This window comes from Mercenaria mercenaria, chromosome 15 (genome assembly GCF_021730395.1).
Source record: "Mercenaria mercenaria strain notata chromosome 15, MADL_Memer_1, whole genome shotgun sequence".
Classification (NCBI taxonomy): Eukaryota; Metazoa; Mollusca; class Bivalvia; order Venerida; family Veneridae; genus Mercenaria; species Mercenaria mercenaria.
Genome location: NC_069375.1, coordinates 47663989 through 47691177, shown reverse-complemented (window position 1 = coordinate 47691177; position 27189 = coordinate 47663989). Strand labels below are relative to the sequence as shown.

Sequence of the window (27189 nt, the reverse complement as noted above, 5' to 3'; positions counted from 1 at the left end):
GGGTGCACTTGGTCAAAGGGCAAGGTCATAGTGACTTCAATGCTAAACAAGAGCTTGTAGAACACGAAATGCCCCCCTTGATGCATTCATTAATTGCACAATGAACAAATTATTTGGTCACTGTACACAGAAGTTCTATTGTTCTGGGTCAATGTGACTTGACCTTTGACCTATTTACCTCAAAATCAATAGGGGTCATCTGCTGGTCATGATTAACCTCCCTATCAACTTTCATGATCCTAGGCCCAAGCATTCTCAAGTTATTGTCTGGAAATGGTTTTAACTGTTCTGGGTCACTGTGACCTTGACCTCTGGTCTAAAAATCAATAGGGGTCATCTGCTGGTCATGACCAACCTCCCTATCAATTTTCATGATCCTAGGCCATAGTGTTCTTAAGTTATTGTCTGGAAACCGTTTTACAGTTTCGGGTCACTGTGACCTTGACCTTTGACCTGCTGACTTCAAAATCAATGGGTCATCTGCTGATCATGATCAACTTTCACGATCCTAGGCCAAAGCATTCTCAAGTTATCGTCAAGAAACGGTTTGACTGTTCTGTGTCACTGTGACTTTGACCTACTGACCTCTAAATCTATAGGGGTCATCTGCTGAACATGATAAACCTCCCTATTAATTTTTCGTGATCCAAGGCCCAAGCATTCTTGAGTTATCATCCGGAAATCATTTAACTGTTCCGTGTCAATGTGACCTTGACCTTTTACCTACTGACCTCAAAATTAATAGGGGTCATCTGCTAACTAATGTCCCTACCAACTTTCATGATCCTACGCCCAAGCATTCTCGAGTTAATAACTTATCATCCCGAAACCGTTTAACTGTTCCGGGTCACTGTGACTTTGAACTTTGATGTACTGATCTCAAAATCAATAGGGGTCATCTGCATATCATGACTAACCTCCCTATCAACTTTCATGATCCTAGGCCCAAGCATTCTTTAGGTATCATCTGGAAACCGTTCATCTGTTCCGGGTCACTGTGACCTTGAACTTCGATGTACTGATCTCAAAATCAGTAGGTGTCCTCTGCTGGTTATGACCAACCTCCCTATCAACTTGAATGATCCTAGGCCCAAGCATTTTTGAGTTATCATTTGAAAATGGATTGGTCTACATACCGACTGACAGACATCTGTAAAACAATATACCCCTCCTTCTTGGAAGGGGGACATAAAAACTGGACATTCCATTGGCGTTTTAAAAACAGCTACTATTAGTAGTACAAATATACAATGCTGGCTAAAAGTGTAAATATAACAGAAGAAAAATAAACGTTTTGAAGACATTTAATACTTCTACAATATAAAAATAATAAAATGACCTCTGTAAGGAATACAGCAACAAGTTGATTCTTGGATAGTAACTACATGTAAATAATAGAAAAGAATGTAATACTAACAAGAGCTGTCCATAAGACAGCCAAGCTCGACTATTCGAAATATTGTCACAGAAGCTGGAAATTATTACCCAAAATGTTAAATATCAAAAGAGTTTTAAGTTCAAAAGGGGACATATCAGAGTTATGGGACTTGATGCTATCAACTAGTTTTATAACCCCGAAGAAACATGTTAAGTTTCAATTCAATATCTGCATTAGTTTTGGGGATAGTAACTTGCATGTAAAACTTTAACCAGAATTTTCTAAGTCCAAAAGGGGGCATAATTTGCTCAAAATACATGTTAAGAGTTATGGAACTTGACCCAGTGAGGTAGGTAATTGATCTAGAAAAAGAATAAATAAGTTCCAAATCTATATGCCTTTTAGTAATAGCTGTATGTACTTGCACGCAAAACTTTAACCAGAATTTTCTAAGTCCAAAAGGGGCATAATTTGGCCAAAATACATGCCAGAGTTATGGGACTTGACCCAGTGAGGTAGGTAATTGATCTAGAAAAAAGAAAAAATAAGTTTCAAATCTATATGCCTTTTAGTAATAGCTGTATGTACTTGCACGCAAAACTTTAACCAGAATTTTCTAAGTCCAAAAGGGGGCATAATTTGGCCAAAATACATGCCAGAGTATGGGACTTGACCCAGTGAGGTAGGTAATTGATCTAGAAAAAGAAAAATAAGTTTCAAATCTATATGCCTTTTAGTAATAGCTGTATGTACTTGCACGCAAAACTTTAACCAGAATTTTCTAAGTCCAAAAGGGGGCATAATTTGGCCAAAATGAAGGTCAGAGTTATGGGACTTGGTGCTATCAACTAGTTTTATAACCCCGAAGACACATGTGAAGTTTCAATTCAATATCTGCATTAGTTTTGGAGATAGTAACTTGCATGTAAAACTTTAACCAGAATTTTCTAAGTCCAAAAGGGGGCATAATTTGCTCAAAATACATGTTAGAGTTATGGAACTTGACCCAGTGAGGTTGGTAATTGACCTAGAAAAAGAATAAATAAGTTTCAAAGCTATATGCCTTTAAATGATAGCTGTATGTACTTGCATGCAAAAACTTAACCAAGGTGTGACGCCGACGCCGACGCCGACGCCAGGGTGAGTAGAATAGCTAGACTATTCTTCGAATAGTCGAGCTAAAAAGCAATAACTTATGACAGTTACAGATGTTTAACATGTGCGCTATGCGAGCATGAAATAAAATTCAAAATGAAGTTGAAGCTACTCATTTGTACATCGTAATAAGACATAGTTATGACACAGTGACTGTGAATTCAACAACTAAAATAAATGGTTTTGACAGTTTAATGTTTCTATGGAAACTTTTGGCAAGAAATATATCAGGTAAAGAACTACCTATGTAACAGATTATTTGAAAGTACAATTTCTATGTGGTTTAAAGTGGCATGTAACAATATCAGTAGACTGCAATATCTATAAGTAACATCATGAACATGGTATTCTGTAAGGAAAAATGCAAAATTTCTACATTTTAGTGTGGGACTAATGCAGTGGAGTTTTTCTACATATCTTACAGACTATAATAAATGATATGCTTCTATATATTCTTTTTTTCAAGAAGACATTAAATTCATTACAAATGAAAGTACTTTTTAGACACAAATCTAGATAGATAAATTATTTATCTTGAAAAATTTACACAACATACATCTTCTCGTTTTATCTCTAGATAGGGGCTCTTGAGCAAAAATAGCTATGGTACATGTATGAATTACATTGAAAACTAGACCTAATTATCCACTACCATCAAGATTAATTATCCCAATAAAAAAACAAAAAACAAACAGATCTGGCCATTTGAAAGTAATCTCTTTGAAAATCATTTCATATGACTTTTAATACATGCTTGAAAATTGACAATTCTCATTATGAAAGCTATGGAACATAGGCTGAAAATGTCTCTAGTTCATCTAAAAATGTATATCATCACTATATCTACATATCTAAAACATTCGTATCATTCACAGAAGAAACACAAACTTCTGCATTCATTTAATAACAAAACTGGAAATTAAAATATCTTCATACAAATGGCAAAAAAGTAGGAATTAAAACTGAAAGGAATGTTCCATATTTCATCTTGGTCCCATATGATCAAATATATCTCCTATAAACTACACAATCTGATGTCATGCTGACCAATCCCATTTAAAAAGTTAAAATGCTTTCCAGTTTTTGAATTACACTCTCCCATAAACTCTCAGCCTCAACATTTTTACACAAAAATGCATAAAAAGATCCAGTGATTTTGTACTAACAGTGCAGTGAAGTACTGTATTCCTCCCAAGGAATTAAACATGTTAACAAATTTATGCGTTGATCAGTGTCAATTACTGTATTTGGTGTCTTACACATAACCCATTGCAAATGATAAGCTCATCACACTCACCAGTTTTATATAACGTATAAATAAATGGAAATACAAAGTACAAAAAAAATATCTACAATGTACTATTATGCAAAAGATGATAAATTTGTTGTGTAAATATTGATTTAAAGTGTCACAATTTTCCTGAAGCTTCAACTAATGCAATGTAAAAATTTAGAAAATATTCAATGCCCGTCTTTCCTTAAAATATTTTATCTTCAGATATTTACTTCCCATGCTGAAAATCCTCATCAAATGTATTTAACTTTACTACTGATTTTATGTCTACATAAACTATATGAAGAGACAGTTTATATCCAAAAAAAAATTGAACTGAAAAAAATACATTATTTTGCTTTATTTAGTTTTTCAGGTTAGGAAAAAACTATATATGAGATTAGCCACAAACTTAACAACAACTCAGATCAACAATATTTGAGCTGCGCCATGAGAAAACCAACATAATGGCTTTGTGACCAGCATGGATCCAGACCAGCCTGCGCATCTGCGCAGTCTGGTCAGGATCCATGCTGTTCGCTTTCAAAGTCTATTGCAAGTAGAGAAACTGTTAGCGAAAAGCATGGATCCTGACCAGACTGCGCAGATGCGCAGGCTGGTCTGGATCCATGCTGGTCGCAAACCCACTATGTTGGTTTTGTCATGGCATGGCTCCTTTAACAAATCAGGAGTTAACCTTACAACAACAACATCATTAAGACACGACTAATATTTACTGGATAATTTTAAAAATAACTTCTATCAGATCTAATACAGTAAAATATCAATCGCTTGTAGTCACAAGGGGATGAACATAATACACGAGTTATCCATGGAGCAATCCAAAACAAAGAAAATATACGGGAACCGTAATAAACCAAATAAATGCCTTGAGTCAGCACTGGTGCATGAGCAACCTATGCTACAGTATGCGATAATTTCATTGTACATTTGTATACAACTGGTTCTTTATCAGAAAAAGAGATTATGATAGAAATCACAGGAAAAGCGGAAAGCTATCAAAAGCTAGATGAAAAGTTGAATGCTATCCAAAGCCAGATAAAAAAATACCAATGTTCTTGCTGCATGCTGAAAGCATTTAAAATACCCCAGGTTAATTAGAAACTGGCTGAATTTATTTACAGGTATTGCACTATTCATTAAAAATCAAGGTAAGTGAGAAAAAATAATGTTCAAACAATTGTTGATAAACAACACAGAATGTAATTGCCATTACTAGGACTACTATCAGCTGTTTTTATCAAGATCTTCTACAAAAACTACACGTGATATGTAAATAGGGTTTTGTTGCACGAAAGTCTCAAACTCAAAAATGGAAAGAACTTAACAAATTGACATCTTCTACCTTCATGCTGTACATTACTTGCAACCTTGAAAACACAAAAGTTTAATTTGGAAAAAAAGGTCTGTTGCAGTTTTATATAATAATATTTTTTTGACAATAAATTCAGTAACCAGCATATTATCCTGGACCGCATACCGGAACTGACCTGTTTTCTGCAAGTAGTTGAAAACTTTAGACATGCATGTATTAACTTTTGTTAAATCATCATTGAAAACAATGGCCTACTGCCTGATCCCGAACAGTTTTTTCATGAAATTCAGCTTATTTTGCAAAGTCTAGATATATACTGTACATCGTTCTAAAAGTTTCTGAGGTCAGAACTGCAATTTTTTTTTTGAATTTTTAAAATATCTTTGGCAGGCTAATATTTCTTAAAAGAAATTAATTACTGTGAAATCATTAATATTCCTGAGGGACTTATTTTCGTGGTCCAGTCAATCCAAGAAATTTAATTAAAACTCCCATTCATTTTTTGTTCAAATGTTGAAATCCATATTCATATCCCCACGAAACTGTGTTTTTGACCAAAACCACGAAATTTTATGCCCACGAACTTAAATGATTTTACAGTATTCTGTTCCGAGATGTATTCTCGTGCTGTTGTACCATTCTACTGAAGGAACAATGCCATCTATGGTTATACTGATATGTACATATATGTGACATTACAAATTTAATTCCCTATGTAAGAAAGAAACATCACAATTTGATAAAGGAAAGTTTTCGCAGGACTTTCATAGTCATTTACTACCCTTAAAAAAATTTCATATATTGTCTGATGTACAGAATTGGTATCGAAGGAAAATTAATTCCAATAAAAAACTATAAACAAAAATACTTAAAACTATAAAGGTACATTAAAGTTACAAAGTTTAACCCTGTTTAGCACACAAAACATGAAGAAAACCCAATAAACACAAAATACCAAACACAGAAAACCACTGTTAGACACATCACAATATACATTTAATTGTAAAACCGTTTGACATTCACAATACAATTGACGTTCACAATGATTGTTCGAAATTAAACGAGAAGTATCCCTATCTTAGATATGTTAAACTACAGTAACTAATCAACAGAATAATGTAAACGAGACTGACATGAAAACCCAAAAAGAATCTACAAGGGCCCATATTCATCAATGCTTCAAAATCAGAAATTAAGAATTTTAACTTCAGAGTACTATTTTTTCTACATGCTCTATTTTTTATCAAAATGGCTAGGTTTTTATGAGGGTATGCTTGAAGATATTTCTTATACATTAAAAAAATATCTGCATATAATTGGCAGAATAAAAGCATTATTGGAACTTAAATTTTTGCTGGTCTAGATTTCAAACTTAAGATTCCACTGATGAATATGGTCCATTGATTTTTTTTAAATCTAAGGTATGTTTTAATATCAAAATGAAATTTTGAATTAAAAAATCCTAAGTGCAATAATTCCTTCCTATAAAGTGATTTGCATAACAAACATTTTGACTAGATTTTGATTTTAGGCACTTTAAGTATAATGTCTATAATTATGGTAATACATGTAGCACCAAACTAACTAAATATGCTCACTACAAAATGCTTCTTTTGGTTACAATGCTTAAGCTAATGTGTCGCAATCCAAAATGTACATCAGGGTTTCCGCTCGTTGGAGACCAGTCTTCTAGAAACTGGCTAATGGCAAGGCTGGATGCAGGGACTGGAAACTGGCCAATAGCAAGGCTGCATAAACAGAGTCAAAACGGGCCAATGGCATGGCTGCATGCAGACGCTCTGAACTGGCCAATCACAAGGCTGCATTCACAGACTGGAAACTGACCAATGGCAAAGTGGCATAAATTTACAGACTGGAAATGGGCCAATGGCAAAGCTGCAAAGACTGGAAACTGACTAATCACAAGGCTGCATGTGCAGACTGATGTTAATTTGAAGGCTGATCTCTAACCTCTGGTTTTTACCCTTGAAGTCATATAAAACGAAATATTTATAATTATCATTACAGAGAACATGGTAGTTTAATTTAATTTCACATGTAAACCCCTTTAAAATATGAGAAAAAAGCTTCTGAACAGATTTGAGATCTAGATACATATTGTTCTCACTCAGTTACAAGTAAGATATAACAATTTGGTCCCAAAAAAGAGATATGTCAGTTTGTTTATTGTTAGTAACTTACAAGACACTAATGTTGTTTTAAACTGTAAAAATCTAAACAAATGACAATAATTTAGCAATTAAAACATCAAGATAACAATCTTCAGAGATTCTATTCTGTTAAAATGCTGGTAACCATGAAAATATTCTGATGTCTACTTCACATGGGATTTACTTCCAGAGGCCGATGTAACCTAGAACAAAAAGAAAAACATGTTTATTCAAAAACAAACAAGTTTAAAGACAGATGAAGTGTCACTCAGTTTTAGGAATAAAATAATTTAATTTCAAAAGCATTAGATTTCATGGCTCTGACTAAAACAGTTAATCTTTGGGGACAGGGCTTTACGGATTACGCATTGTAAATACATTCAAAACTGTGCTAAAGAATGTCTCTGAACAGAGACTAGCTTCCTCTAAAGACTTCAAGTTTTGTTTCCCATTTGAACATCTGCAGTGTATTTTAACCTGTCAGTTAAGACCACAAGCTAATAAAAAACACTTTTGACTCTCCCAATGGTGGTCTTTTCACAGGTTAGACTGTACAAAAGAAAATCATTTGATTGCAAACTAGCTGCCAATATTGTAACACTTTTAAACATGAATTTTTATATTTCACAGCTGTCACCATCTTTGCTAAAATTCTTGGTACCGTGATGCATGTAAGATCTAGAGGCGAATCTTTGTAAAAATAATAGAAGAACTCACCTTTTCTGTGATGGCTTTTTCTGAAAGTTCTGCAGAATCTGAGGCAAATATAGCGACATGAAAAGGTCCAAATGTGCTCTCGGCAATTCCTTTATGGGTTGATATTTTCGCTTTAGTCATTGGTTTTACACTGTTGCCGACCCTGGAGAAAAAGTTGAAATGAGAATGTATAAATTTCACAGATATGATATTCAAGAAATGTGGACATAAACAAAAAACAAGAGGACTCTGAAGGCCTTGTATCGCTTCCCTGACCTAGTTCTTACCCCCAAACAAGTTGTTCTGAAACAACCTAGTACAAATGTCTCTAATTTGGCCAAAATTCCAGTAAAACAAACATTCTGACCAATTTAATGTAAATCTGGTAGATTGTTGAATGAACTTGATCCAGTGACCTAAAATTTACCTAAGCCAAGTGATCCAGTTAAAAAATTTGTATCAGATTTTAAACAATTCTGAACAAGACTACTTAAGATCATGCAGAAAATGTGGCCTCCTGGGTATTAACTTTTTCTGTTATTTAATCTAGAGACCTTGTTTTTTACCTTAGATAATCAAGTTTCAACATTCTGACAAAGTTTTATGATGCTCAGGTACAGGATATAGATTTCATAGACACACACTTGTCATTTCTGGTAACTCAGTTTTGAACTTGACATAAATGTCATAGACAATATTATGATGATCAAGTACAAAAATGTGGCCTCTATGAGTTAACAAGATTGTTACATGATTTAACCTAGTGACCTACTTAAGACCTCAGGTAATTCAGTTTTAAATTTCATCTAGAGTTCATAGAGACAAACAACTGGCAAAGATTTACGATGATCAAGAAGTCTATGTGACCTCTTAGTTTAAACAAGGTTTTTCTATGATAAAGCCTAGTGATCTAGTTTAATACCTCAATTAATCCAGTTTTAAATGATTTCTAAGTCAAACATTCTGAATATTTTTAATGAAGATCTAGTAGAAAATATGGCATCTAGAGTGTTAGCAAGCTTTTTTTATGATATGACCTACAGATCTAGTTTAAGCCCACAGGTAACCCAGTTTTGAACTTGACCTAGATATAAGAAAGACAAACACCCTGACAAATAGAAATGATGATCAAGAAGAAAATGAAGCCTGTAGTGTTAACAAAGTTTTTCCATGAATTTTCCAAGCGATCAAGTTTTTGACCCGTTTTGAACATCACCTAGATTTCATACAGACAATATTGTGACAAAGTTTTATAGAGATCAGGTACAAAATGTGGCCTGCTGAGAGTCTAGGGTCACAAATCCATTAAGAGATGAAGAGGCAGTGATATTTAGGATGCTGGGGAGGGACACACTAAGCATGGCTGTCTACTGGCATTCCCTTTGAACCATTCCCATGAATTAACTGATCTGACATTTTTCAACAAACTGGTAATTACTTACCATATGATATACACAAACTTGACAATGGTTATATCGTCTACAACATCGGCTGTTCGGTATAAGGCATACATTGGTTTATCTTCGCTGAGGACTTCCACTATTTCATCACTGTCACCTTCTCCAGTGGCTGTCAGTATAATAGGACCCTTGGGGCTTCCATCTCTACAACAGTGTAATATCAAACTGTATAAATATTGATTTGATTTACAATTTGTATGACAAACTGATTAATTGTTTGAGCAATATCATTTAGAATCCATTAATGACTTATCTTCCATTAACAAAGCATATTATTATATGGCTGAACTTTTCTATCAATCAAAACACCAGTACTGAAAGTCTAGTATACATCTATGTGCAGGAAACTTCTTTCAAATGTAGTCAAACCTATATTACAAGAAACCCCCTTGGAAATGAAAAGGAAAATAGTCATGTTTGTTAACAGGTTGTTTAACAGGAAGCGAAAATAGTGGCCTTTATACCAAGGTTTAATGGTGGCTTTGGTTTGGGTGGACTTTAGCAAAAGGTCTGACAGTAAATGAAGTATGAGAAACCTTGAAAACCAAAGAAATATAGGAAATATGTCAAGAAAGAAGAAAACTTAGAGTGTAAGTCTGCAAAATCTATTTAACAAGCACTTAAAACCAAAAAGGGGAAAACATTTTAGGGACTATTTTGTATATTTCCATTCACTTTAACACTGTCTTTCTTTTCCACATAGTATTTTGGTTATACATGTATAACAAACACAACATAACTGGTGTTCCTAGTTTCCACACTAGTACTGACTTAGTTCCCATTTGTTCTTTACAACTTCTCCACAACAATCAAGGCTGGAGGAGAAATAACTTCAGACCTATTGTCTTCAGTCAAACTGTCACAGAAAACAATAACCTTGCACAAAGACCAAACTTGTGCAAACTTTAACTTTTAAATTCAAAGTCTTGTGCTCTATCTACAAAACAATCCAGGCATAATGTTCAAGAAAGAATATTATTATATCGTACATACTGAATCCTTTTAAAAGACATAATACTGAACACTGCAAACAATTTTTACATATGGTTTTTAACTTACAAGTACTCAGCAACCAGCCATCTTGTTGGGTTTTCATCATGTCTGACCGTTGAAATTGCTTCGAGGACGTCCTCAGATATTTTTACTGTGGCTCCAACACTAGACATCAAAGGACCTACAATGCAGCACATGCATTTCAATCACCCTACTGATCCACCATACATGTGACCTCAACTTTACATACATGTATTATACAGGGTTGTCAATAATTTTTTGTTGAACAGGCTGAAATAGAAAAGTAGGCGACCAGCTAGGGGGGTCCGGGGGCATGCTCCCCCGAAAAATTTTGAAATTCAGCGCTTCATTTCCTGCATTCTGGGGCATTTTGGAAGCATTTAAGAACATCTTTTCCACTGCATTTTTAAATACAATATACCCTTATTTTCACATTTTTATGAGCTCACCAGGTAAATTTGGAGATAATAATAAATATGAGTTTACCTGTTTACATATGTTCATGAATGCATTTTTCAAGTCCTGAAATGCTAATATCTAATTTGTCACCACACTTCAACTCTTTGTTGTACTTTGCAAAATCAAATAGTTATTGCACTACTGTATATCTAAATTCAAAACTCTACTCAGAATTAAACCTGTACTCATATTTCTTTTGTGGGGAACAAGATTCCCCAGATGAATTTTTTACAATTTGGCATGACAAAAATGTCACTGTTAAAACCATCAAAACAAAATGTACAGAGTTAGAAATAATACAAGTTTAGGCATAGAAAATTAACTGTTTGATTCTCATCCCCTGGCCTATCCCTATCCAAAACCCCTAGTCTCGATTTTTTATTGATCAAAATCCAGATATCCAAAATTGTATGTCGGGATACTGTTACACTTTCATAGACATAGACCAAATCTCCTGTTTAAAGGATGTGTTTGACAAATTATGATGGTGCAAAGACAGTTTAATAGCCTTTGACAGTATCTGATATAAAAATTTACCATGACATTTCCTCTTATTAAAATGATTTAAGAGAAATATTTATCAAAAATCGGCCGACTGATACCGCGACAACTACTGTACTTTCGATTTCAAAAACTTCTAGAAAAAGGTAAAAGCCAATATATTTTCTGATCTAAATTTGATTGTGATACATAATATTTTTTTATAGAAATAAAATATCCGTCTCAGTTGTGAGTTGTCACACATTATAATCAACACCTGGCTTTGTTATATAATGCAATAAACAGCACTCGACAGGGATAAATAGGTGTGAAAATATCCGAAAATTGTTGTTTACAGATTAGTTATAAGCGATGTTGGATTATTAAATATAAAGGAGCTTGTGGATAATTTCTTTGTTTTGTTTTTTGTTGTATTTTCTTTTAAATCGGGGCCGTCACTCATGATTTCAAATTTTTCGGAAATTATTGCGGATGTCACATCACTCCTTCCGAAGTTTTTGCTACAAAATATATAATTTTGACACTACGATAACTGATGAATATTTTTTCATGTAGATCTCTAATATTAATTCAGTCTGTGAAACATGATTTTCATCTCTTTGACGTTAGCTCGGATTTCTTGAATTATGACGTACGTATATCATCATTTGTAAAGGCGGAGCTTAAATAGTTTTGCCGATAAAATACGTCACGCATTCTACATCCAAAGCGGTCATTGGTTTATCGCGTGTTTTAACTCAAGTCAAAGATCGACAGGCACGTGGCATTGTATGGAATACGTGTACACTATGACATGTCGCTCGGCAATTAAGATTGAACATCACCCGTGATGACACGCTGTGTATTATGAACGGAAACGGCCGCGGGTAATATCGATTTTTAGACTAGATGGAGAGTTCTTTATACAAATTATATTTTCATGACAGAATCGTGAAAAAAACTTTAAAAATACTGTGGTCGGCGGGTTAAGCTTTTAGGCCCGATTTTTTTTTTTGCGAATTTGAACCGGCCCCAATGCCATTTGAACCGTCCATTTCGGCCGGCGGCCGGTTCTTATTGACAACCCTGATTATACAGTAGCTAGGCCTTCAATATGACCATTTTGTCCCCTTCTGAATTATATTTGAGAACTTTATATCCAACAAGATTCAAATAATTACTTTTTGTTTTTACAATTTAGCAAGTGCACATGCCCAAGCAATAATGGAAATTATATAATTTTAATAATCGTAAGAGTTCGACAAATGGACTGGGATGCGTTTATAATGATCATCTGGTTTAATATTTTCCATTAATAGCTTCTAAATACATGTTTCTGTTTTGAGGTTTTATTCCTACGTATATAAAGACAACGTTTATACAGTCCATAAACTAAACAAACGTGTTTGTAAACATGGACGCTTCCAAACGGAAGGGGAAGAAGCATTTTATAGAAATATATCAATGGCAAAATACAATACATATCCGTTAGCCCTGACCAACCTATAAACCGGGCCAGTCTATTTTGTAAGTACAACAACACGGTTGACCTATTTAAGCAAGCTGTATGTGATACATTTAGTTTAAACAATTATACAGGTGTGCAGTTCTTCCTATAGAAATACAATAACATTGATTTTCTCACATATTAATGCAGACAATAATGCTTAAATGATAAAAGCAAGCTGTCTTACCATAACAATTCATGGGTAAAAATACCTGTCTTTACACAAACACCGACCAAGTATGGAAACAATTAAAACACATGCAAATATTAACACAGAGAAATATCATCGGCTGGTCTGATTTGTAACTAAAATGTGCCTTGAGTCCGTTTTCAGAGTAAGTCAAGGGCCATAATCCAAGAGTGCTTGGGGCGATTTGACTTGTTATCGATCTTGGCCGAGATATTATGCCCACAAACATTGTCAGCAAGTTTGGTGAAGATCGGATTAAAGTTATTTGACTTAGAGAGTGGACAAGGCTAAATTCACTGTCTTACAAGTAATTCAAGGGCCATAATCCAACAGTGCCTGGGGTGATTTGACTGGTTATCGAAAGTGGCCGAGATATTATGCCCATAAACATTGTCAGCAAGTTTGGTGAAGATCAGATGAAAACTGTTCGACTTAGAGAGCTGACATGCTTTGGACGCCGACCATCCACTCGCCTACTGCTTCGGGTGTTCATATAATACGCCCACTCTTTCAGAGACAGGCGTATAAAAATGGTAATGGCTTATGATTTCATTGTGTTCTGATCTCTCATAGGATATGGTTATATGACCATTTCTTTAAATACTGAAAGGCTAACCTTCAATACTGAATTTAAAAAACACATCAGACTTTGGTCTTACTTAGTTCAATGTGTTTTAAGTCACTGCTGTGAAATCATTTAAATTCATGGCACTTCCAGATATGAACCAATTCTATCTCAACTACCTGATACAAAACAATTCTATATACACTTCCTCAAAATGAACAAGTTCTATATCCATTTCACCATTTGAGCAAATTCAATATCCTCTTTCTTACAATGAACCAGTTCTATATCCACTTCCTTGTTTGAGTCAATTCTATATCCACGTCTTCATAGTGAACCAGTTCTACATGTATATCCACTTCCTCATATGAACCAATTCTATATCCAATTCCTAATAAACAATTTCTATTATCAATTTCCTCATAATTATGAACCTATTCTATAACCACTTCCTCATATGAACCTATTCTATTAACCTCTTCCACACATGAACCTCATATAAGCATATTCTATATCCACTTCCTCATAGTGAACCAAATTTTGTATCCAATTTCTTACAATAAACCAATTCAATATCCACTTTGGATCCTTACAATGAACCAGTTCTATAACCACTTCCTCATATATACCAATTCTATATCCAAAGCTGGGTTATGAACCAACAGAGGTAAGAGGCAAGTGAACATACATAGGGAGAAGCATCACACAACAACATGAACAGAATTCACTGGGATATTAACATTAGTATACTCACTTTCTTCTGCTGATAATGTTGTAAATAAAATGAAACAAAAATGAGCTGTGCCATGAGAAAACCAACATAGTGGGTTTGCGATCAGCATGGATCCAGACCAGCCTGCGCATCCGTGCAGTCTGGTCAGGATCCATGCTGTTCGCTTTCAAAGTCTATTGCCATTAGAGAAACTGTTAGCAAACAGCATGGATCCTGACCAGACTGCGCGGATGCGCAGGCTGGTCTGGATCCATGCTGGTCGCAAAGCCACTATGTTGATTTTCTCATTGCACGGCTCATTTAATAAGCATTTCCTCTGTAGCACACAGTAGCTTGTTTTTCACTTCCTTTTATAAAATCTAGTTTTGCCAATTTTAAAAAGAACAATGTAATATTAGGACCATTCATGTATTATAAAATTTTACCGACACTTTTTTTTCTATCAGACTGACTACAAGTGTTTAAGAATGCATATTAATACGTGTTTCTAAAACTGCCCTAACTTTCCCTCTTGGACCCAAACCACACACCACCACCAACCTTACACATAATATAAAATTTTCTCTGTTTTAATCTAAAAAAATAAACTTGATAATATTCATAAGAATATGTATGTCATTGTGGCTATTGCAAGCCATTGATCAGACGCCAAATGTTCCATCACTCCACCTTTTTAAGTGTGTGGTCTCAAAATGCAAAACTTTCAATATTTCTTTTTTTCGTTGGGTTTAACGTTGCATCAACACAATTATAGGTCATATGGCGACTTTCCAGCTTTGATGGTGGAGGAAGACCCCAGGTGCCCCTCCCTGCATTATTTCATCATAAGCGGGAACCTTGGTAGAATCACTGACCTTTCGTAAGCCAGCTGGATGGCTTCCTCACATGAAGAATCCAACGCCCCGAGTGAGGCTCGAACCCACACTGATGAGGGGCAAGTGATTTGAAGTCAGCGACCTTAACCACTTGGCCACGGAGGCCCCTTAAAACTTTCAATAAACAAGTTTCAAAATGACAGACATGATAATGTTGAATAACTTTCCTTATGATGTTGAAGAATACTTCTTTCCTTACAAACCATCATTGTCACTATTAGGTTTGTTAATCAATCATGTATCAACTCTATGAATGTTTTCAGGACCGAAATTTAACACTTCTGAGGTTAAAGAGGCTGTTAAATTAGTTGTTTGAATGTCAAAATGTTTCCCTAAGGCTCTGTGTTCAGCTTAAATTTGGTACTTATTTCCCTCTCGAATGATTTTCAAACTACATACAGTCGAGACTGTTTTAAGAGACTGACATTGGGAAGCAGCGAAAAAGGTCACATATGACAGGGAGTCTCTTAAAACAGTCTCACTTAACAGGTTGACGCTGGTTTCATATATTTTCCAATTAAACTACATGAATATCGGATACTTATATATTGGCCTTTTTTAAGGTAGGAGTGGAAAATGATTAAATACTATTTCTTTAATTGCATATTGATAAAATATAAATTTCAAATAATTTGCATCATTCGTATGATGTTGATAAAACAAATTTAAGCTCATGATCTGGCAAGAAAATAAAGGGGAGCAGTAAAATATAAATGTTCCATTTGAACTATTTACACACTGAGGTTTATGATATTTATATTTTTGTGTATTAATTGTTCATTGACATTTATTCGATTATTGACTGCATCTTTAATCTGTGTTTACTTCGTCGCTTCCTGTTAAATACCGCCATATTTTTGTTTCACCAGGAATAAAGTTAATTTATGCACCGACTCCGAATTCTTCAGCGACTTTATATGCTGGTTTTCCCTAATCGAGCAATTCCAGTGCCTTAACACGCTGTTCTAATGTCAGAACAATTCTTTTTTATGTTTTTCATCAGCCATTTTTTGTAAACAAATTCAAACAACTTCACACGAGATAAAGAATGGTAACTCTATCGTGTAAAATCTTGTGAGGGAGCGTCTCAAAGTCGCTGAAAATGGTCTAAATATCGATTCGGGAGCCTGATTTCACAGTCGCTTGTCGCGTAAGGCAGGGGGTTGCTTAATTCAGACTCTTTTAATAGTAAATTGTGTCCAGAGCATAAAATAGGGTCGCATATGACAGGGAGTCACTAAATTCAGGGGGTCGTTAAGGCAGTCTCGACTGTACTGAATTTCAACTATTTTTCAGGTTCAGTCCTCTTTAGCCGAGATAAAAGCTTTTTATTGTAAATAAAATAGAAGTCTGCATATCTCGTGAAGCTTCTCTTTGGTTAAAGGAAATGAATAACTTGCAAGACACAAACTGCAACCATCAAATAAAAAAATACACCGTTATTAATAGGTTATGAAGAAAAACGCTGTACTTATCTGCTACTGTTGACAATCAGCTTGTCAAAGGAAAATGCCTGCGATAAGCAGTACACACGAGTCTTGAAAATGGATATCTGATTGGAACCTAGATAAGTCTGATTGACAGATGGCGACTGGTCAATTCAAGAGCAAACAATCTAGTTTACTGGTCTCCTGATTATACAACATCAATATAACGAAATATTTACCTGTCTTAGCAGACCGTTCTCTCTCAGGCAACTGTGTGGCTGTAAATCCCCTCATCTGATGGCCTTGAGTACTCTCCAGAACTTTAGATTTCTTACCAGTGTTTTCTTCCAACTAAATTACAATATAAAAATTTCAGTTTTCAATTAGATACAAAAACGCCCTGCATAATACCATCACTTATAATTTCATGAAGGTTAATTTTTGTGGATTTAGTGAGATGCCAATCCACAGAATCAATACCAATGAACAAATTATCATTCTATTTTAAAGTAGTCAGAAAAACAATCTCCTGTTCTCAGGTACACAAACGTCACTTTATTTACCTTCTTTGGACTCAGAATTAATTCAGTTTTGCAAGCAATGGAAGAGGAGATAGTGAATTAATATCAGAGTAAATAAAATTCCAAAGCTGAGGAACACTCAACTACAAAATCTTGCAAATAATGAAAAGAATATCAACTAAAACTGCAGTGGTCATAGACTTTAAGGCTCATGGGAACCTGATGTTACTTTCTGAATTTGCAAAACTCAGACACGGCCCCTTTAAATTCAGTATGTGTTATACTACCTGATCTGTAAATAAAAGACAAAAATTCTTACCTGCTGTAAAATTTTATCTGCCAGGAAATCATCAACTGACCCTGTCTCTATAAATAAATGATATGGGTTAAACTTTTCCTGGATACTTCCGTGGACCACACCAAACTTCCCTTTCTTTGTGAATGCTACATTCTCCCCTAACCTGAAACAAAAATACATTCACATTCTTAATGAAGTTGAGATGGCTGCTGTAACTCCAACTACAAAATTCAATTCTTTCTCAGGGATAACCCTGAACCCTGGCTAATCTTACATAGTGCTCACACTATCTCTAGTGCCTTAAGCTGCTCACTGTCAAGGGAGAACTTTTGCATGGTTGTCTAGGCTAGACAATATAACTTACATTTCTTGTAATGTTCAACTATAAACGCTTACAAGTTTGGAAGTCAATTGAGCCGCGCCATGGGAAAACCAACATAGTGGGTATGCGACCAGCATGGATCCAGACCAGCCTACGCATCCGCGCAGTCTGGTCAGGATCCATGCTGTTCGCTAACAGTTTCTCCAATTTCATTAGGCTTTAAAAGCGAACAGCATGGAGCCTGACCAGACTGCGCGGATGCGCAGGCTGGTCTGGATCCATGCTGGTCGCATACCCACTATGTTGGTTTTCTTATGGCATGGCTCAATTCAATATTAAAATGCATCGTGTAACAAAGGATGTAAGTTATGTGAGACTGATTTATTCGTCAACAATGCACAAAACTTATGTTTCAACCAATCTGCATTTTTACAAAAATATCACAGTAAACTTCGAAACACAATGATTAAATAGGAGAAAAGATTAAGATTAAGTGGTGTCTTTCATGCTTTTCATATAATAAACACAATCAACATTCCACTTGAGATTTTACAAATATTTAATACTGGTTTCTCTAAAATGTCAGATAAAAGTTCTATATGTATATCAAAGTCTGCAAATTGGAAAGATGTTCATATAATTCACCCCAAAAAAAAGGTCTTTGAAATTTTGTTAAAAATTAGATGGTCTTACCATCTGAAGTAAACAAACTTGACTGTTGTGGACATGTCAAATGTACTCTCATATCTAGCTAAAATGTACATCACCTAGAAATGTAAAAATAGAACTTATAGTAACGGACAAAGTGCCAAGAAACAAGAGCATAAAATGCATAAATACCCCAGAAATTTTCAAAAGCTATCACGAAGGATTTAATCCCTAAAGATACAATCATTTACTTCATGCACAAAGAACAAATAAAATTATAATATGAGACAAAGTGCAGAGAGACAAAATCATAAAGGTATGTGCATGTAATTTCAAAAGCTAAACTAAGAGTTTAACGCCTAAAGATAAGATAATTCACTTGATGCACAAAGCACTCATTTGCAAATGTGAAAAATCTTTCTGTTGATAAAAAAAATGTCTGGCAGTTCATAATTTATTATTATAACAAGAGCTGTCACTAATGGTGACAAATGCCCCCGCAGCGCCTTGACCTTTGACCTGGTGACCTTGACCTTTGACGTAGTGACCCAAAGTCAATTGGGGTCATGTACTCAATAAGTTCTATTTGCATGTGAAGTTTGAAGGTCCTGGGTGCAGTGGTTCGCGAGTACATGTAAAGTGCCTTCATGCAAAAAGTTAACATTGGCCCCTGTGACCTTGACCTTTGACCTGGTGACCCCAAAGTTAGTTTGGGTCATGTACTCAATGAGTACTATCAGCAAGTGAAGTTTGAAGGTCCTGGGTGCAGTGAATCGCGAGTAAAGTGCCTTCATGCAAAAAGTTAACGTTGGCCCCTGTGACCTTGACCTTTGACCCCAATTCAGTAGGGGTTGTGTACTCGATGAGTACTATCAGCATGTGAAGTTTGAAGGTCCTGGGTGCAGTGGTTCGCGAGTAAAGTGCCTTCATGCAAAAAGTTAACGTTGGCCCCTGTGACCTTGACATTTGACCTGGTGACCCCAAAGTCAGTAGAGGTTGTGTACTTAATGAGTACTATCAGCATGTGAAGTTTGAAGGTCCTGGGTGCAGTGGTTCGCGGGTAAAGTGCCTTCATGCAAAAAGTTAACATTGGCACCTGTGACATTGACCTTTGATCTGGTGACCCCAAAGTCAGTAGGCGTCGTGTACTCAATGAGTACTATCAGCATGTGAAGTCTGAAGGTCCTGGGTGCAGTGGTTCGCAATTAAAGTGCCTTCGTGCAAAAAGTTAACGTTGTGACTAACGAACGAACGGACAGTTGAAAACTAATATGCCTCCCTTTGGGGGCATAAAAATATAGACAGATTTGAAATAAATTTATCAATGACTGGAAAAACGCATTGCAGTAATATTTTTTTGATTAGATTAATGTCAAAAAAAACAAGGGTTTTACTTCAATAACTTGTAAAACCCAGCCCAGCCGGTTTTACTAGGCAATACTGGGTTTTTACTGGACAATACAATGATAAAAAAAAACACTTTTTAATCAAAAGAAAGTATAATGTTTAACCTGTTCACTGTCCACTAGGTCGGCCAGTTCATCTACACTTTGTCCAACTTTAAGGACACCAACCCTAGCTGGATCATTGTCTATATGACCTACAATAACGTATACATCCTCAGACGCATCATTTCTGACGGAAGCCATAGCTTCTTGAAACTCTTCTGGATTGTCAAATGAAGCCGAAGTACTCATCTTGAATTAAACTTGCAAGTTCTAAAAACAAAAGAGGTAATTCTGAATTAATTTATGATATTACAAGCAACACTCCCTAAAATTTGGAAGGTCCTACATGTAACCTTAAGGTATTTCTGCATGTTCCGATCAAAGATTCTTTTACAATGTAGAATTTGAATACACTCTGATTTTCAAAATGTACTCAGAATATTTTGCAAAAAAAAAAGGAAAGAGTTGTGTGCCTGAGATTTCTGCTACATCAATTTTGAAGTCCAGTCTTTATTCTACACTATACAGATAAATGATGTTTCACCATTAGTCATTACTTCTGGCTTATCAAATAAGCAGAACTACCATAACTTTTGAGAAATATCAGCCTGTTTTTTTTTTTTTCAGATTTGGACTTTTGTTAAAAGTAGTGATTTTTATTGAACTGTTGCATTTTGCTAGAAATTGTTTCCCTTATAAACTCATACTTTACAAATGTCAAATTACTAAAATGTGTTTTACATGTTTTAACTGAAATACAAAAAGTCTTATAATTGAAATATGAAAAAAAAAAATCTTCATTTTTTCAAACTTGGGAATTACATTAAAACTAAAAATGCATCCATAGGACATAATATCATATGCTCCAAGTATGTTTTGAATACAGACATAATAAGACTGGACATACAGCCGTCATGTTGACTACCTGCCATGATTTGACCCCTTTTCTTCATTTTCTGAAATTATTTACATATGTACAATCATAGTCGCCAAAAGAGACAGAAGACCACCAGACAGAGTTAGAGATTACATTATAGATTTTAATGAACCTCAACAATAAATATCAACATTTTCATTCCATACCATTATAAACATAAGCTTTTTTATATTTGGATTGGCTGTATCGTGTGGTATCTGTTTAAACTTTGATGCATCTCTATATACAACTCTGCCATCTGTGTGTCTTCGGGCACCTATTGCTGAACCATTTATTGCTGAACCAACAACTTTCCAATAAATGCTTCTTTAAAATATTCAGAATTTGCTGATGATAATGCAAAAAGACAAGGTAGTTCTCATGCCAATGAAAGTATACTGGATCTGGCTTGGCAATGAAAACAACATAATTCTACAATACAGTACATTTATTTTTATAGCTCTTTGATTGAATGAATCAGCAATGGTGTGAATTCTGTATCATGTGTTGTTGAACAAATGTATGAAACAACACACTGTTGTTGTAAAGGATCTTTACCAGAAAACAATTTATCCGGTGTTCAAAGAGATGTATAAATTTTATATTTTTCAATCCATATCATGCGATTGTCATAAAACAGCATCCAAATGTCTTTCAGCATGTTCAGATACCATAGATTTATACGTTCAGTAATGTCTCAGACATGCACACTAATCAAAAAAAGTGTAATAACATTGGAAAACAATTAAGCTTTTGAATTATTATTTTGAATACAATAAATATGGACTGCTTGATAAACCATCAAATTTGTGGCACATATATATGTAACAAAACAGGATGACAATGACATAATCAACTCCTTCTATTCATTTCCCCATTATTGACTTTGGTAATTTTTCATTTTACGGCTGAAAATGCACCCATCTAATTAAAGACGATTAGAAATTTACTTTGTTATTTATTCACACAAAATTTTGTTTGCAGGTAAGTATTGATATATTAAGTAAATAACAGGTAAAATTATATCAAATCAATACTTATTTATTAAGAAATTGATTACCGGACAGTTAGAAAATCCCCTGAGGATTTGCTTGCTGTCAAGAACGTAGGCTAAGCGTCCAGATACCGGAAGATTAGACACTCAATATTTTAACGAAGCATTTAAACGGAAGTTGTCGGTTACTTGGTGAAAGAATTTCTAAAGAGCAGAAAAATCTATCAAATCTCGGTAGATTGCCAACACAGCGACTATATCCCTGTTTCTCGTATTCTCAGGGTTTCTCATATTCTCGTTTTTTGCCTTCAAGTTGTCAAATAATTTAATGTTTGTTATTTTCTAGACAAGAATGGTACAAAACTGACACACTGAAAATTTCAAGTGATTTGAATACATACTGACGAAACTATCAGCATTTTACTCAATTTTCAAAAAAATTCTTATTTTTTTCTGGTGGTGTTAGCAAATTTGCCATAAATTATTGATTATGCAATTAATTGTAATATTTTTTTTATGTATTTACTACAGAATATATCTTTTTATAACAGAATGGTAATTTTAATGTTTTAAATTCTACAAATTATTTGTGATGAAAAGTCAAATCTAAATCCACGGGAATACGAGAAACTCTTGGTTCATTTCTGTGGGTGAGGGTGGTATCAAATACAGTAACAAAATAATTAAATGGGATAATTTCAGTAACATTTTATGACTCCATCTGAAAGACAAGTGAATTTTCTACAAAAGAACACCCAAATGCTGTTTATGAAATGGTTAATCTGTCACTGGGAATAAAACAACCCCTTAGGCCCCCGAGAATATGAGAAAACAGGATATATCCAGCAGGTTATCTGTTTTTTATCTGCTTAAACATGTCATGTTAAAAATACTTACAAATAGTTTTAAAAATATATCGGCTGCTTTCACTGGCACCAGAGCACCAAACTGTGCTTTAAATTATGCCAAAATAAGTTTTAAACAAAAATAATCCAAAAACAAACTCAAAAACGCAGATTTATTGATATGCCCCATTCATACTTTGTCTATATTTACAGTGTGTAAATATAGACAAAGTATGAATGGGGCATATCAATAAATCTGCGTTTTTGAGTTTGTTTTTGGATTATTTTTGTTTAAAACTTATTTTGGCATAATTTAAAGCACAGTTTGGTGCTCTGGTGCCAGTGGCTGCTTTGCCTAAAATCTGACAAATACAACTTAACTGCTTAAGAATATATTTCCCAAATAGCAGCCTTACAACTTAATCATACAGAATTCTTGTCCAACTGTGAAAATATACCTTAAAAATCGATTTTCACAATTCCAGCAGCCACACCTACAAACGCGGAAGTATTCGTTTTCTACGAAAGTTATTTCCCTTGAATGCTTCTTCGTAATATCTAACTTTTGTAACTTTTAATCTTTCTAGGTTATATACCACTAAAAGACAGAGTCTTGAGGCATGTGTTATGTCTTTTAAAATAACAATTTATGTGTTTTCTAACTTTAATTTAGTAACTGATAACTGATCTACATAAAAGATAAATAATGAATGACGTTGACGACGTCACCAAGTAACGACGTCATAAGAATCAATAAGAGTGATAAATGACAACTTCACATTTCTCCCCTGTTTTAAAAAGCTTATGTTTATAATGGTATGGAATGAAAATGTTGATATTTATTGTTGAGGTTCATTAAAATCTATAATGTAATCTCTAAATCTGTCTGGTGGTCTTCTGTCTCTTCTGGGCTGAATTCTTCTTTCAACCACATTTTGTTCTACAAGATTATTGTTTGTTTCTGGTGCATTAGCTGGCTCTATGATAGACTGATCTGGTATTGCCCCAATAACTCTTCCCCTCCAATCATTCATATTTGGATTGGCTGTATCGTGTGGTATCTGTTTAAACTTTGATGCATCTCTATATACAACTCTGCCATCCGTGTGTCTTCGGGCACCTATTGCTGAATCATTTACCTGAAATATAATATAATAATTTTCTTCATATGGCGTAGTCCATTTGTTTCTCTTATCTTGCCTGAGCAAGACTTTATCTCCAATTTTGAAGTCGTGACTTTTACATTTTGGGTGTCTTAAATCATTTCTCCACTTTTGTTTATAACATTCGTCATTTATTTTGATATTCCTTTCCATTTTTCTCTGGTTTAAAATTGGTCCTTGTGGGTGTTTGTAATCTAATTTAGTTCTGACAGTTCTCTTCATAAGAGCTTCATAAGGAGAATAACCAGTTGCAGGATGGGGAGTCGATCTATATCCCATCAACATCTCTTGTATTGCTGTTTGACTTGATTTACCTTGAGTGTGCGCAATTTGTTCAGTTTTGTTCAGAATTTTCATAAAATTTTCAGCTCCCCCATTGGCTCTTGGGTGTTCAGGCATAATTCTGTGATGCTTGAATCCCACTGTCTCAGCAAAGTTTGCGAATTCCATTGAATTAAAAGGTGGTCCGTTATCAGATTCAATCCTCTCTGGTATTCCGTAGGATGCAAACATTCTGTTAAGTCTTTCAATAACAACCTTACCTGATGTTGATGTTGTGTGCTCTACCACTGGGAATCGGCTTCTTTTATCAATTACCACCAGGTTATAGTGTCCATCAGGATAAGGTCCGCCAAAATCTACTGAGACCGTGTGCCATTCCGTCTCTGGTATTTCAGATGGTATAACTGGCTCTTGTTTGTGCTCTTTTGTTGTAATTTGACATTCATAACATCTCTTAATGGCATCTTCAACCATTCCATTTAGTAACGGAAACCAATATTTTGCTCTCAGCATCTGTTTTGTTTTTGTCATACAAAAATGGCCCATACTATGTGCTGCTTTTATGACTGCTGATTGTAACTTTTCTGGAATGACTATTTGTTGTGATCTGCACAAAAGGTCATGAGCGGTGTATAGATCATGTCTGATCAAAAAGAATGGTTTCAAATCTGGTCTTTTCTTGTGTTTCTCCCAATCGTTTAGTCTCATTCTTGATAAAACATCCTGTAAAAGAATATCCTCTGATGTGGCCTTTCGTATTCTATCTAGCAAAATACCGTGTTCATTTTCAACAATTAATTTGACCACTGCTTCTGTATCGTCTGTCTCTTTTTCAGGCAAAGGGATGTCTTGATAAATAATCCATCGGATCAGCTGCATCTTTTCCTGGCTCATATATCAGTTCATAATCCACATCTTGCATGTCCATTACCCATTTTTCAATTCTAGGTGGTAATTTTGTAGAAGTTTTATTAAACATAGGTATAAGTGGTTTGTGTGATGAAATTATTTTGAACTTTGGTGCTCCCAATAAATAAATGCGAAATATATTCTTTGCCCACTTGACTGCAAGCGCATCTTTTTCAGTTTGGCTATACCGCTTCTCTGTGTCTGTCAGGGATCGACTAATGTAATGTACTGGTTGAATGCCTTTTGTAGTTTTCTGAAACAGCCCTGCTGATAATCCCTAATAAAAACTTGCTTCGACCCTTACAATGATCTTTTTTCTTGGATCAAAAAAAAAAAGCCATGGTTTTGTCATCAGTAATACAAGATTTTAACTTCTCGAAAGCAACATTTTCATCTACTCCCCAACTGAATGGAATGTTTTGTTTCGTGAGTTTTCGCAATGGAGCAGTTATAACCGCATAATCTGGTATGAACTTTAACAAAAATCCAATCATGCCTAGAAAACTTCTCACTTCTTCCTTTAAATTTGGTGGTTTTACAGCTTTGACTTTCCCTTCTGTAGGTTTCAATCCATCTTTAGTGAATTTATATCCATGAAATTCTAGCTCCATAACTCCGAATTGACATTTTTCCTTATTGAAAGTGACTCCAAATCGCCTTGCACGTTCTAACACTGTTTCTAAAGTTTTAGTGTGATCGTCTTAAGTTTTTCCCCCAATCAGAATGTCATCTCGTTGGTTGAGGCAGTTTGGTATATCTCCAAATATCCTGTACATAGCTTCATCAAACAGGTCTTGTGACGATTTTTCCCCAAATATAAGTCTCTTAGGTCTCATATTCCCCCATGGTGTACTGAAAGTTGCAAATTTCCTCGAATCTGGATGTAGTACAAGTTGATGGTAACCTTGTTTTAAGTCCATTTTTGAAAATATTGTGCAATCATGAAATTTGTACGTAACGTCTTCTACTATTGGGCTCTGTAAAATTCTGCTTCTTTCCATGAACTTGTTTGGTACTCTCAGGTCAACACTTGCTCGTATCATATGTGGCTCCAATTTCATTTTGTCTATCTCATTGTATCTCGGCTTTGGTTGTACCACTAGCGGCGAGCACCACGTCACAACTTCTCCATTCTTTACTCGCTCAAAAATGTCCTGTTCGATGCATTCATCTATCCATTTCTTTAAAGGGTCTTGCAAATAATATGGTACTGGTCTTGGTTTCTGAGCTACAGGTGTTGCATCTGGTTTCATAGAAAATTTTACCAAAACCTCTTCACCCGTTTGTTTGTCTTGAATTTTTCCTACTCCTTTGAAAACATCCTCATATTCCGTCATAATTTGATCAATGTAATTTGCATTTTGTGCATTAAGAACAGATTTGATATGTACTGGGTCTGGTATTCTTAATTCATTTTGTTTCTTCAAAGAACCATCAGGTTGTATCATAAGCATTCCTAAATCAATCAATGTTTGTCGACCTAATAAAGGAGCGGAGTTTATTTTTCCTCCAGTTACAACAAATTTGGTTTCTGTCCCTCTCGTCTGATTCCTGGCTATTGCTTTAAACTCTCCTATTACATTGAGTCTATTTTGAAGAGTATTGAGTTTTGTCATACTATTGACCAGAGATATTGGTACCGACAATTTCTTTTGAAATGTTTTGAACTGAAATTCATCCATCACATTGACGTCTGCACCGCTATCGGGTTCGACAAATACGTACACATCATTCACAACAATTGGAACTGTTTTCTCAAAATCACTTACCCTGTTTATCTGTGCGCTGCTTAATTGTAATTCCTGAAGGTGTCGAATAGAGTCACCTATGAAAGTATCATTTTCCTGCTCAAGTGAATTTGATTGTTCATTATTTTGAAACATTATGTGAACATTCCTATCCGTGCCATAATGATTTCTTTGTTGCTGAAGCAAAATGATTAAACTTTCCACACTTGATACATTTCTTGCCATAAGCTGGACATAAATTTTTTCTCCATGGATGTATTTTCCCACAATATTTACATTTCAATTTACTGCTATGCTGTTTCATATTTTCATCTCTGTTAGATCTCATTCTGTTTATTCCCGCCACTTTTGATTGGCTACTTGTGGTCATTGCCCT

The 27189-nt window shown here is 34.9% G+C and overlaps 2 protein-coding genes across 2 annotated transcripts; both read right to left on the bottom strand.

The window, feature by feature from the left end:
- Positions 1-1288: 1288 nt before the first annotated feature.
- Positions 1289-23377, bottom strand: LOC123552361 (uncharacterized). The gene is made up of 9 exons (XM_045341977.2): positions 23170-23377; positions 20020-20226; positions 18554-18627; positions 17560-17701; positions 16959-17070; positions 10529-10643; positions 9452-9613; positions 8031-8172; positions 1289-7516 (listed from the first exon to the last, which is right to left on the bottom strand). The coding sequence occupies exons 2-9, from the start codon at positions 20203-20205 to the stop codon at positions 7478-7480; spliced, it is 972 nt and encodes a 323-aa protein (XP_045197912.2). The 5' UTR covers positions 20206-20226; positions 23170-23377; the 3' UTR covers positions 1289-7477.
- A 2389-nt stretch (positions 23378-25766) lies between these two features.
- On the bottom strand, positions 25767-26948 carry LOC128548778 (uncharacterized). The gene has a single exon (XM_053524230.1). The coding sequence runs from the start codon at positions 26946-26948 to the stop codon at positions 25767-25769; it is 1182 nt and encodes a 393-aa protein (XP_053380205.1).
- Between the last annotated feature and the right edge of the window lie 241 nt (positions 26949-27189).